Below are 14,200 nucleotides of genomic sequence, written 5' to 3' on the forward strand. Positions count from 1 at the left end.
ATAACTTTTTCTTGCTCTTGGGTAGGAGATTGAAAAAGAACCATTGCTTTTCTGCTCTTTCTCTTGTATTAAAAAAAAAAAGTGGTTGCCACTGGTGTTTGCATGATACCTGCCATGTTCTCTCTTGTGTACCATTGTAGGCTTTTAAGAAATATTTCCTAAGTATTTGGTCTTTATTAGAAAAATACAAACGTTTTACCTTGAAACCATTATTTCTAATAGATTAACAAAGGACAGAATAAATGTAGGCAACTTGTGAAAGACGGAGTCAGGAAAGATTTTTATTTAATGGGATCCTTCTGTTATTTCAGTTTTTGGGTATACCTGTAACTCTTCTACTTCCCTATACTTTAGGAGTTTATTTCAATAATTTATTAAATAAATGCCATTATAATTATGTGCCAGGAAGTATTACCAGCTATTTCATAATTTTCATTAACCAGAGGGAGACAGAAGCTTAGTTGTTGCCTTTCTTAAGAGTTAAAGGATTTAGTCAACAATTTGGTTTCTGTGATCTAGCAGCACTTCTTTCATTGTTCATTTAACCAACATTGAGTGTTGTGCCAGGTTCTGGGTCAAGTGCTACAAGTACAAAGATGACTAAAACATTCCTTGTGAGTGTAGCATTAAATTGGGTGAGAATTAGGTAATGGCTCTGAATTTTTTTTATTGCCCTGATGTACCTAATGATGCTATATGCTTTCATGTATAACAGTGGCTGGAGTAGGGCAGTGATTCCCAAACTGGTAAGAGGATTCATATCAGGATACTGGGGGAGAGGAATAATTTTTGGAAAAAAACCTCCTAGTGATTATGATTGTACTCACTACAGAGAGCAAACTCCCTTCTCTCTGGTTTCTTTACTAGATAACTCCATTATCTCGCCCTTGCCTTGATGGTCACTAGTATCTGTTTTAATGGAGAATAGGATCGAGACCACTAACCACTTCGTCTTTTCTTGCTCAGTAACTTCTCCTTAGTCTTACTTTCTATCTCTGCAAAAATAAAAATGATTTCTGTTTAGGAAAGTACTGAAACCACTCTCAGATATATCAGACCATGGTATATAAAGGCAGTCATTTTGTTTCTCGGCATCATTTTGGTTTATGCTTTTGTAATTTTCCAACCTGTGTATATTCCTAGAGTCTTTTCTTGTAGTGTACAGAAGTAGTGTGCCAGCCAGATAAAAACGCTAGTGTATAATTATGCTGTCATGTTTTAGTTGTATTTTTTCTCTATTTGTTCTGGTGAGTATAAAAGAGTTTTTGGAGGGGCCAGTTAGGAATTAGCACAGAGGTTCTTTGTCATTATGCATAAACACATTGATTTCTTGGATGGGAAAGAAAGCCCACTAGTGTACCAAGTGAAAAATAGTATTTGCTGATGCATTCTGTTACATTGGAACATATGAAATTGCTAGTTTTGTAGGTAAAAAATGGTCAAATATTGTCATTGTTCTGTGATGCTTTCTATTGCTAACCTAAGCCCAGTTCTTGTTTTGTTTGGGTGCTTAAAGTTGGAATTGGAAAAATCTCCTTACTTGGATAGTTCTTTTTAGATGCTAGGAGGCTTATTTCTAATATTTACATGATATTCACAGTTCTCTTTTTGTAAGTCCCTTAACTTTAACATGAAATGATTTGGGGTGGAAGGAAGGGGACATCTCTAAATCTTTTTCCTATTGGTATATTGTATTGTAAGGGATACCAAAGTAAAGAACAGCCAATATAGACATCTTTTAAACAAAATTTTTGTAAATTAAAAAAAACCACACTGGCATGCTCTTTCTTTTTTTTTTGAAAGGAAGTTTAAAATAAATGTCATTAGTGGCTCAATACAGTTTTTTTCTTATTAAGGTCTTTATTGATCTTGGATGATGTTTGGGATCCTTGGGTGTTAAAAGCTTTTGACAATCAGTGTCAGATTCTTCTCACAACCAGAGATAAGAGTGTTACAGATTCAGTAATGGGTAAGTATTATGAATTTTCTTTTTATGATGATTCAACTACATTTAAATATGTGGCATACGAAATTGCTTACTATTGTCTTGGTGATTTTGCAGGTCCTAAATATGTAGTGCCTGTGGAGAGTGGTTTAGGAAAAGAAAAAGGACTTGAAATTTTATCCCTTTTTGTTAATATGAAGAAAGCTGATTTGCCAGAACAAGCTCACAGTATTATACAAGAATGTAAAGGTATAATTATTTATTTTCTATATGAGGGAGTTATAGAGATATTAATTTGCCCTTTTGTAAGTTAAGCTAATGAACATGACAATTTATTTTTTTTACAAAAGTAGGATACAAATTCTATTCAAGTTCCCATAGACTATAAACTAGGAGACACTGGGATATATCCAGGGACATTAAAAAAAGTACAAAATTTCATGGTCTAAAGATACTGAAATCATACAGAGTCTGTTTTCTTAATACTGTGGAATTATGTTAGAAATCAATATCAAAAGATATTTGAAAATAACCCACATATCTTCAAGTGTAGTGTGACATTTACCAAGAGAGATCTTAGTATTGAAAGTCTCAATAAAGTTAGAAGACTAAAAACACAGAGGGTGATTGCAGAATAGAAAGTATTTAAATGAGAAATTAATACCAAATGAGAAATTAATATCAAAGATACTTGAAAAAAATTCTTTGTATTTAGTAATTAAATGTCTACATTTAAATGATGGGTGTATCTAAGAAGCCATAGCAAGGAAAATTAGAAAATATTTGTAATAGAATAAAAATGAAAAGAGAATTTACCAGTAATTGTTGCATGCAGCTGAAGCTGTTCAATGCAATTAATACAGTGTGGAGTCTTGAATAAGCTATGAAAATAAATGATGGACATTAGCATAAAATTTTGTGAAATTTGAACAAAATCTGTATTTCAGTTAATAATAGTGTCACATGTTAATTTCCTGTTTTGTTTTTTTCCACAACGGTAATTCTTTATCTTCTCAGAATCGGATTAGAAGTTTTCAAGCCTCATTTGTTTTTTTAATCACTAATATAATGCATTTTCTAGACTTTTAGCAGTAATTGTTGTTGTTCAGTTGCTCAGTCGTGCCTGAACTCTTTGCAACCCCAGGGACTGCACCACTGCCAGGCTTCCCTTTCCATCACCAACTCCCACAGCTTGCTTAAACTCAGATCCATTGATCTGAGTGATGCCATCCAACCATCTCATCCTCTTTTGTCCCCTTCTCTTCCTGCCTTCAATCTTTCCCAGCATCAGAGTCTTTTCTGATGTCAGCTCTTTGCATCAGGTGGCCAAAGTATTGGAGTTTCAGCATCAGTCCTTGCAGTGAATATTCAGGATTGATTTCCTTCAGGATGGACTGGTTGGATCTCCTTGCAGTCCAAGGGACTCTCAAGAGTCTTCTCCAACACCACAGTTCAAAAACATCAATTCTTCAGCGCTCAGACTTCTTTATGGTCTAACTCTGTTGGACCATGCATGACTACTGGAAAAGCCATAGCTTTCACTCTATGGGCCTTTGTTGGCAAAGTAATGTCTCTTATTTATTTATTTTATTTTAGTTGTTTATTATATTTTATTTATTTTTTATTGGAGGCTAATTACTTTACAATATTATATTGGTTTTGCCTTACATTGACATGAATCCGCCCCGGGTGTACATGTGTTCCCCATCTTGAACCCCTCTCCCACCTCTCTCCTCCCCTTATCCTCCCTCCAGGTCATCCCCATGCCCCAGCCCCAAGCATCCTGTATCATGCGTCGAACCTGGACTGGTGATTCGTTTCACATATGATAATATACATGTTTCGGTGCCATTCTCCCAAACCATCCCACCCGCACCCTCTCCCACAGAGTCCAAAAGCCTGTTCTATGCATCTGTCTCTTTTGCTGTCTCATATACAGGGTTATCATTACTATCTTTCTAAATTCCATATATATGCGTTAGTATACTGTATTGGTGTTTTTCTTTCTGGCTTCACTCTGTATAATAGGCTCCAGTTTCATCCATCTCACTAGAACTGATTCAAATGTATTCTTTTTAATGGCTGAGTAATGCTCCATTGTGTATATGTACCACAGCTTTCTTATCCATTCGTCTGCAGATGGACATCTAGGTTGCTTCCATGTCCTCGCTACTATAAACAGTGCTGCAATGAACATTGGAGTACATGTGTCTCTCAATTCTGGTTTCCTTGGTGTGTATGCCCAGGAGTGCGATTGCTGGATCGTATGGCAGTTCTATTTCCAGCTTTTTAAGGAATCTCCACACTGTTCTACATAGTGGCTGTACGGTTTGTCAGTTTTTCTTCCATAGAGCAAGTGTCTTTTAATTTCACGGCTGCAGTGATTTTGGATCCCAAGAAAGGAAAGTCTCTCACTGTTCCCGTTGTTTCCCTATCTGTTTGCTATGAATGATGGGAGTTGGATGCCATGATTTTCATTTTTTGAATGTTGAGTTTCAAGCCAGCTTTTTCACTTTCCTCTTTGACTTTCATCAAGAAGCTCTTTAGTTCCTCTTCACTTTCTGCCATAAAGGTGGTGTCATCTGCATATCTGAGGTTATTGATATTTCTCCTGGCATCTTGATTCCAGCTTGTGCTTCATCAAGCCCAATATTTTGCATGATGTACTCTGCATACATGTTAAACAAGCAGGGTCACAATATATAGCCTTGATGTACTCTCTTCCCAGTTTTGAACCAATCTGTTATTCCATGTCTGGTTCTAATTGTTGCTTCTTGACCTGCATACAGGTTTCTCAGGAGGCAGGTAAGGTGGTCTGGTATTCTCTTTTTAAGAATTTTCCACAGTTTGTTGTGATCCCCACAGTCAAAGGCTTTAGCGTAGTCAATAAAGCAGAAGTTGATATTTAGCAGTAATACTAGATGCTAAAATACATGAAACTACAGCAAAGTTTTGAGTGAATATGAACTAGAAATCTAGCATTCTATTCATACCAAGTCAAACAGGTGGAATCAAAATGTCACAATTTTTTGAGCTAGGCAAAAATTCATAATTTTTATAAAATATATGTTAATGCATACTATTTACATATGTATACAAAAGCTTTTCTACTGTACTTGATAAAAGCTTGAGAAGACTACAACAAAAAAAGATGAAGAAATTGGAAAACAAACTAAGTGAAGTGGAGCACTGAATATGAAATAGAAAAAGTGAAAAACTAGATAAAAGTAAGAGGTCATGGCATAGTCCAGTTGTTTTTAAATATGGCTTCTCCTTAGAAATACATCTGGAGCTTTGGAGAACAAAAAACAATACCCGGGCATTTGTATTTTTCAAAAAATTCCTACATAATTCTGATATGCATCTGAATTTTAAAAGTGATTACAAATTTTTCTATTAAATGGTAGTTTTAGTGATAATAGAATTCTGTTATTTTTGGTTGACTAATCACTGAAGCTCAACATTCAGAAAACTAAGATCATGGCATCTGGTCCCATCACTTCATGGGAAATAGATGGAAAAACAGTGGAAACAGTGTCAGACTTTATTTTTTTGGGCTCCAAAATCACTGCAGATGCTGATTGTAGCTATGAAATTAAAAGACGCTTACTCCTGGGAAGGAAAGTTATGACCAACCTAGATAGTATATTAAAAAGCAGAGACATTACTTTGCCAACCAGGGTCCGTCAATCAAGGCTATGGTTTTTTCCGTGGTCATGTATGGATGTGAGAGTTGGACTGTGAAGAAAGCTGAGTGCCGAAGAATTGATGCTTTTGAACTGTGGTGTTGGAGAAGACTCTTGAGAGTCCCTTGTACTGCAAGGAAATCCAACCAGTCCATTCTAAAGGAGATCAGTCCTGGGTGTTCATTGGAAGGACTGATGCTAAAGCTGAAGCTCCAATACTTTGGCCACCTCATGCGACGGGTTGACTCACTGGAAAAGACTCTGATGCTTGGAAAGGTTGGGGGCGGGAGGAGAAGGGGACGGCAGAGAATGAGATGGCTGGATGGCATCACCGACTCTGTGGACATGAGTTTGAGTGAACTCCGGGAGTTGGTGATAGACAGGGAGGCCTGGCGTGCTGTGGTTCATGGGGTTGCAGAGAGTCGGACACGACTGAGCAACTGAACTGAATCATGATACAGTGGTATTAAGTGAATTATAGTTACATAATTGCAACAGTAAAAGATGTTTATCAGTTTTCACAATCAATAGCCAGATGAAAAATTAAGATAATTGCAATTGAAGCCATAATGGAAATATGATTGACCTAACAATATAAAATAATTATACAAAATTTGGGGGGTTATATAGAATGACGTGGTAAGTGCAAGTGCATACATGCTCAGATTTTCATCTGCCCAGCCAGTCTGTGTCTTTTGGTTGGTGGATTTAATCCATTTACATTTAAAGTTATTATCAGTATATATGATCCTATTACCATTTTCTTAATTGTTTTGGGTTTATTTTGTGTAGGTCTTTTCCTTTTCTTGTGTTTCCTGCCTAGAAAAGTTCCTTTAGCGTTTGTTGTAAGGCTGATTTGGTAGTGCTGAATTCTCTTCTGCTTGTCTGGAAAGCTTTTGATTTCTCCATCAAATCTGAACAAGAGTCTTCCTGGGTAGAGTATTCTTGATTTTGGTTTTTCCCTTTCATCACTTTAAATATATTGTACCATTCCCTTCTGACTTGTAGTTTCTGTTGAGAAATCAGCTGATAACCTGATGGGAGCTCCCTTGTATGTTATTTGTCGTTTTTCCCTTGTTGCTTTTAATGCTTATCTTTGTCTTTAATTTTCGTCATTTTGATTACTGTGTGTCTCAGTGTGTTCCTTCTTGGGTTCATCCTGCCTGGAACACACTGTTCTTCCTGGACTTGGTTGACTATTTCCTTTCCCATGTTAGGGAAGTTTTCAGCTATTATGTCTTCAAATATTTTCTTGGGTCCTTTCTCTCTCCCTCTTATCCTGGGACCCTTACAATGCTAACGTTGGTATGTTTAAAGTTGTCCCAGAGGTCTCTTAGGTTCTCTTCATTTTTTTTCGTTCTTTTTTCTATGTTCTGTTCTGCAGCAGTGATTTCCACCATTCTGTCCTCCAGGAAAAATTTCCATTCTTCTGCCTCAGTTATTCTGCTATTGATTCCTTCTAGTGTATTGTTCATGTCTGTTCTTTAGTTCTTCTAGATCTTTGGTAAACATTTCTTGCGTTTTCTCCATTCTGTTCCTGAGATCCTGGATCATCTTCACTATCATTATTCTGAACTCTTTTTCTGGAAGGTTACCTATCTCCACTTCTTTTCGTTGTTTTCCTGAGGCTTTATCTTGTCTCTTCTTCTGGCACATAACTTTTTGCTTTTTCATTCTGATTAACTTTCTATAATGTAGTTTTTGGTTTGGAGGCTATGGGATTGTGTTCTTGCTTATTCTGTCTGCCCTCGAACATGACAATTTATAACACATGACATTCAGTAACTTTACTAGAATATTCAGTATTTTAGGTTCTTCTTTGATACCCTAAATGGATAGTGATATTTTGTTATTCATTAGTTAAAATAATAGTTAATGAAGACACATATCTTATGCGTGGGGTAAGATGAAGACATGGCCTCTGCTATCAAAGAATAAAAAATATAGTGAGAGTCAAGCTTTAATTTTTTTTGTTTGGGACTTTGTTTCTTTTTACTTTCTGGCTGTGCCTTGTGCAGAGAAGGCAATGGCAACCCACTTCAGCACTCTTGCCTGGAAAATCCCACAAACGGAGGAACCTGGTAGGCTGCAGTTCATGGGGTCGTGAAGAGTCAGACACGACTGAGCGACTTCACTTTCACTTTTCACGCACTGGAGAACAAAATGGCAACCCACTCCAGTGTTCTTGCCTGGAGAATCCCAGGGATGGAGGAGCCTGGTGAGCTGCTGTCTGTGGGGTCACACAGAGTCGGACACAACTGAAGTGACTTAGCAGCAGCAGCAGCATGCCTTGTGACTTGTGGGGTCTTATTTCCCTGAATTATTTTGCAGGGATAGAGCCCATGCCCTTGGCAGTCAACATGGAGTCCTAACCATCAGACCATCAGGGAATTCCCGTAATTTTCAGTCTTCTTCATTTAATGGCAAATCTTGAGCATTTTTCTGTCATTAAAATCTTTTGAAAAAAAATTTACCAGTGGCATAATATTGTGATATACTTTAATTTATTCTGTCATTTCCCTGTTATTATTTAAATTTTTTTTACTATTTTGAGCAGTGCTGTAATTAACATCCTTAAATGAAATAGTTCTTATTTTTAGTGACTTCCTGAGAATAAATACTTGAAGTGAATCCAAGAGTTATGTATTTTAAGGATTTGGATAGCATGCAGCAAAAATTCTTTCTTTGAGGACAGATTGATTCTTAACTTGGTGGTAATTTGGAAATGATACAGTATTAACACAGCGATTTTTTTTATTTTTTTATTTTTTAGGTTCCCCTCTTGTAGTGTCTTTAATTGGTGCACTTTTACGAGATTTTCCCAACCGCTGGGAGTACTACCTCAGGCAACTTCAGAATAAGCAATTTAAGAGGATAAGAAAATCTTCATCTTATGATTATGAGGCTCTAGATGAAGCCATGTCTATAAGTGTTGAAATGCTCAGAGAAGACATCAAAGATTATTACACAGATCTTTCCATCTTTCAGAAAGATGTTAAGGTGCCTACAAAGGTAATAGACGGATCAACAATCTTTGTCATCTCCTTATTTGTGGCATGTAAACTTTGGCTTTGTACTGAGGATATTGTTACAGAGGATATTAGCAAGATAAAACCTGTGTGTCTGAGGAGGTAGGGTAGAGGATGTAGAAATCCCACTACTCTTAGTTTCCTTCAAGGACCTGGTGTTGAACTCAGGTGAGTTGCCTGTTTCTCAGTGATTTTCATGAACTTGGAGAAACATTTGACTTCTTCAGAACTTTCTCTTTTTTATCTTGATGAATATTTGAATTTCTTATCAAATGGAAATATTATTCAGGGCTTTAAATACATGATATTGTGTGTGTTAATCTCTTAGCTGCAGTCCTGGTTCACTGTACATTGTGACACATTAAATGCTTAAAATGATTCCTAGGTGTTATGTATCCTCTGGGACTTGGAAACGGAAGAAGTTGAAGACATATTACAAGAATTTGTTAATAAGTCTCTCTTGTTCTGTGACCGGAATGGAAAATCATTTCTTTATTATTTACATGATCTGCAAGTAGATTTCCTTACTGAAAAGAATCGCAGCCAGCTTCAGGTACTTGCATCTCTGTACATTCCTTTTATTTTTTTTTTAAGTTTTTATTTTGAAATGATTTTATACTTATAGAAAAGTCTTATAGAATTTTAGTATAGAAAATAGTGTAGTTTCTTTGCGTATATGTTTACCTAGCTTCCCTAGTGTTAACATCTTCAGTTCAGTTCAGTCGCATCCAACTCTTTGTGGCCCCCATGAATCACAGCACGCCAGGCCTCCCTGTCTATCACCAACTCCCGGAGTTCCCTCAAACTTATACGCATCAAGTCGGTGATGCCATCCAGCCATCTCATTCTCGGTCGTCTCCTTCTCCTGCTCCCAATCCCTCTCAGCATCAGAGTCTTTTCCAGTGAGTCAGCTCTTCGCATGAGGTGGCCAAAGTATTGGAGCTTCAGCTTTAGCATCAGTCCTTCCAATGAACACCCAGGACTGATCTCCTTTAGAATGGACTGGTTGGATCTCCTTGCAGTACAAGGGACTCTCAAGAGTCTTCTCCAGCACCACAGTTCAAAAGCATCAATTCTTCGGCACTCAGCTTTCCTCACAGTCCAACTCTCACATCCATACATGACCGCTGGAAAAACCATAGCCTTGACTAGATGGACCTTTGTTGGCAAAGTAATGTCTCTGCTTTTTAATATGCTATCTAGGTTGGTCATAACTTTCCTTCCAAGGAGTAAGCGTCTTTTAATTTCATGGCTGCAGTCAGCATCTGCAGTGATTTTGGAGCCCCCCAAAATAAAGTCAGTCACTGTTTCCACTGTTTCCCCATCTATTTCCCATGAAGCGATGGGACCAGATGCCATGATCTTAGTTATCTGAATGTTGAGCTATCTTACATAACTGTAATACAGTTATCAAAGCCAGAACATTAACATTGACTAAGTACTGTGACTTACTTTCCCTGGAGAAGGGAAAGGCAACCTACTCGAGTATTCTTGCCTGGGAAATTCCACGGACAGCGGAGCCTGGCGGACTACAGTCCATGGGGTCGCACAGAATCGGATATGACTGAGAGACTAACAAGAACAAGAAAAGAACTGTTAACTGATACTTTATTTGAATTTCGCCAGCTTTCCCATTAGTGTCCTTTTTGTAGATCAGATTCAATTCTGTTTCCCATATTACATAATATTGTCCTTTCCTTAGTTTACTCAAATTTAGGAAAATGCCTCAGCTTGCTTTCTTCTATGGTCCCTTTGGAAGAGTACTCACCAGTTATTTTGTGCAGTGTTCCTCAGTTTGGGTTTGTCTCATGCTTTCTGTTGACTAGAACAAGGTTATATATTTTTGGTAGTTAACACTACAGAGGTGCGTGTGTCCTTCTTGGTGCATCATACCCAGGGTGTTGATCATGGCTTATCAGTGATAGTAACATTGATTACCTGGTTAAAGTTTCTCCACTGTAAAGTTACTGTTTTTTTCCTTTTGTAATTAATATGTATCTTGTGGGGAGATTCTCTGTACCTTTTCTTTAATGTATAATTTTACTTACTTTGGTCTTTGTTTCTTTGCACGGGCTTTCTCTAGAGTTGCAGCAGGTGGGGGCTACTCTTCGTTGCAGGGCATGGGCCCCTCATTACGGTGGCTTCTCTTGTTGTGGAGTATGGGCTCTAGGTGTGCAGCCTTCAGTAGTTGCAGCTCATGGGCTTGGTAGTTACAGCTTTCGCCTGTAAAGCCGAGGGCTCAGTACTTTTGGCACATGGGCTCAGTGGCATGTGGAATCTTTGCAGACCAGGGATCTAACCCATGTTCCCTGCATTGGCAGGTGGATTCCCATCCACTGTGCTACCAGGGAAGTCCTGTACATTCTTAAATAACTATGGAAGGTGGAGTTTCTGTGATGCTTGGGTTATGAAATTGCTTCTGCCTTCTGAAATGTTTCATTTGGGTTTCAGGATCTACACAAGAAGATGGTCACTCAGTTCCAGAGACATCACCGGCTACATTCTCTTTCACCAGATCAGGAGGACTGCATGTATTGGTACAATTTTTTGGCTTATCACATGGCCAGTGCTAATATGCACAAAGTAAGATGACTCATTAAGAAACATTATTTTCTTCGTTCTGACTTTTATTTTGCCTTATGTTGAGAATTTTCTTTTATTAGGAAAAATAGGGTTATACCCTATGTAAGTAATTTAGTTTTTGTTAACTGTTTTTACCTGTAGGAACCTTAGTAACTGCAGTAAGTGAACCCCCTAAATATGAACTCTCTTCATACCAGTAACTATCTTTGTGGGTGATATGGATTTGTTTGTAAGTTTTTGAGAGGAAATGGAGGCTGGGAAAGTATATTCACTCAGTAAATGTTTATGGAGTGCCTGTTGTGTACTGGTATTGTTCTTCATTGTGAATGACATACCACGGGCACAAAGTCCCTGCTCTCATTGAACTTACATACTGGGGAGATACTGATACAGGACAGATAGATTTCTACTATGTCAAGGGATAGTAGGCGCTCAGAAGAAGGAAAAAGCCTACATGGAGAAAGGAAGTGGTGATTTTGGTGTTGGGATCGTCGTGATTTGCTGAGAATTTGATGCGTGTCGTAAGAGAAAGAGGAGTCAAAGATAACTTCAAGCTTGTGCAGTGGAAAGATTGGAGTTGCCGCGAACTGAGATGGGAATAGCTGTGGGTCAAACAAGTATTTTTCCAGGGATGATGGGACGATTAGGAACTCATTTGGAATATATTAAGTCTGGTATACATAGTAAGATATCTGACTGAAAATATTGAGCATATAGTTTGGTATACCAACCTGAACCTCTGGGGAAGGTTATGTTATAAAGATAAAATTTGGGAATCATCAGCACATAGATGATATTTGAAGTCATATTCAAAATGTTAACATTTTAGGAAACAGAAAAAAATTAATTTTTCTATGCTAAGATATGTTGTCTCTTGATTATGAATATGGTGTATTGTAGCCTATTTTTCTCCATCTAGCAAAATTGTTTAATATCAACATTGGAATGATGGTATTCCAATAAATATCTGTGCTCTTAACTTACTTAGCCAAACTGTAGTTGTTGAACATTTAGGTTGTTTTCGGTTTTTTTACCTCTTTATGATGATGTAATGAAATTCTTGTTTGTCTTCACACCTGTATTATTTCCTTTGGAAAGGCCCTGAAGTGAAATTACTGGGTCAATGCACCTTTTAAAAACATTTGATATATATGATGTATGATAGGATTCAGTTCCTTTCATTTTTTAAACCTTTTCTTCCCTTGATTTTTAAAAATAGTGGCTTACTTTCTTTGGAAAACTGAAGAAAAAACTAAATGAAGATCACAGTCATTGCTAATGCTTTTGTGTGTAGTTTTCTAGATTATTTTGCTGCTCAGATACACACACCTGTTGTTTAAAACCAGAATGGGAATTCTTGATAGGAATATAGTCTTATTTATATTTTGTGTTTTCTACTTAATTATATTTTATGGTTACCTTTTTATGTCAGTTTATATAGACTGATATAATTTTCTTTCGAGCTAACATTTTTTATGTACCTAAAAAATTATTTATTTATGTGGCTGTGCTGGGTCTTAGTTGCAGCATGGGAATGTCTTTCTTGTGGCATGTGGGAGGATCCAGTTCTCCAGTCAAGGATTGAAATGGGGCCCTCTGCATTGGGAAGGCAGAATCTTAGCCACTGGACCACCAGGAAAGTCCCAATAATTTTTTAAAGCTGTATACTGTTTAACTGTATAGCTACATTACGGTTAGTCAGTTGCTTTGGGGATGGTTAGATTACTTAAGCACACTCGACTGACTTATTTTCTTGCTGCTGCTACTGCTAAGTCGCTTCAGTCGTGTCCGACTCTGTGAGACCCCATAGACGGCAGCCCACCAGGCTCCGCCATCCCTGGGATTCTCCAGGCAAGAACACTGGAGTGGGTTGCCATTTCTTAGGACACGTTTATAAGTGTAATGCTGGGTTGATGATGAATTTTAATGTAGATTGCCAAACTGTCCTCTAGAAAAGTGCTCTGATTTACATCACTGCCAGCAGTGTACAAGAGTGACCATTTCCTCTGATTCAAGCTAATATTCTTATCATTCCTTTTAGTCTTTAAAAATCTGATAATAATAAATTGTAAATCTTTGTTGTTTCCCTTTGATTATTGGTGAGACTCATGACCATTTGTATTATTTATTTTGTGAGTTGGCTCTCATCCATTGCCTTTGCCTATTTTTCTATTGGAGTGTTTGTGTTTTTCTTGTTATAATTTTTATAAGACAAGATAGTAAGTTATTATCTACCATACATTTGTAAATACTTTTCCTGTTTTATTTTTTATCTTAAATTTTATTTATATTGATTTTTAATGTATTGAAGATTTGAGCTTATATGTAGCTAAATGCATCACTGTTTTTCTTTCTTTCCTTCACCCCAGGGTTACAAAAATAGTAAATAACTATCTTCTGGTGGTTTTTGAAGTTTTATTTTATATTTGAGTCTTAATCATCCAACTGAAATTTGAGTTAAACTGTGAGGTTCATTTTCTGTTTCTTTGGAATTATTAATGATATGTTCCTTTTTGTCCTTAAATTCTAGATATCTGCTAAGTTTCTCTCAGTAGTGTTAGGGTAATAATGGTAGATTTAAAATGCTTTGATCTCTTTAACAGTGCTCCTGATCTTACTTTTTTTTTAAAGGAACTGTGTGCTTTAATGTTTTCCCTGGATTGGATTAAAGCAAAAACGGAACTTGTAGGTCCTGCTCATCTGATTCATGAATTTGTGGAATACAGGCATATATTGGATGAAAAGGTATATGTTAATATTAAAAATAAATCCTTAAAGGACATATATTTAATTCTAGATTTAATATTTGGGATGAGCAAAATAGAAGAGGGTAAAGAGCAATAATTTCTTCACTTTAATCTTGATTAGTCTGATTATTTTGCCTACTCTCCTACTGGGAATGTGGATAGGATTGAGATTTGAAAGCTGGGAAGTAAAGTGTTCAGTGATTTTTTTTT

General features: G+C 36.9%; 1 protein-coding gene across 5 annotated transcripts in view; it reads left to right on the forward strand.

Annotated features, from left to right (window-relative positions):
* APAF1 (apoptotic peptidase activating factor 1) overlaps positions 1–14,200 on the forward strand; it is an 86,146-nt gene that overhangs the window by 14,367 nt on the left and 57,579 nt on the right. For all 5 annotated transcript variants that reach the window (XM_055394601.2, XM_055394602.2, XM_055394600.2 and 2 more), the window contains 6 exons: positions 1,857–1,969; positions 2,063–2,194; positions 8,405–8,643; positions 9,046–9,213; positions 11,112–11,243; positions 13,875–13,988. In XM_055394601.2, the coding sequence (XP_055250576.2) occupies positions 1,857–1,969; positions 2,063–2,194; positions 8,405–8,643; positions 9,046–9,213; positions 11,112–11,243; positions 13,875–13,988 (898 nt within the window). The remainder of the gene's footprint in view (positions 1–1,856; positions 1,970–2,062; positions 2,195–8,404; positions 8,644–9,045; positions 9,214–11,111; positions 11,244–13,874; positions 13,989–14,200) is intronic.

This window comes from Moschus berezovskii, chromosome 6 (genome assembly GCF_049115385.1).
Source record: "Moschus berezovskii isolate FMDL1 chromosome 6, NW_MosBer_1.0, whole genome shotgun sequence".
NCBI classification, from domain to species: Eukaryota; Metazoa; Chordata; class Mammalia; order Artiodactyla; family Moschidae; genus Moschus; species Moschus berezovskii.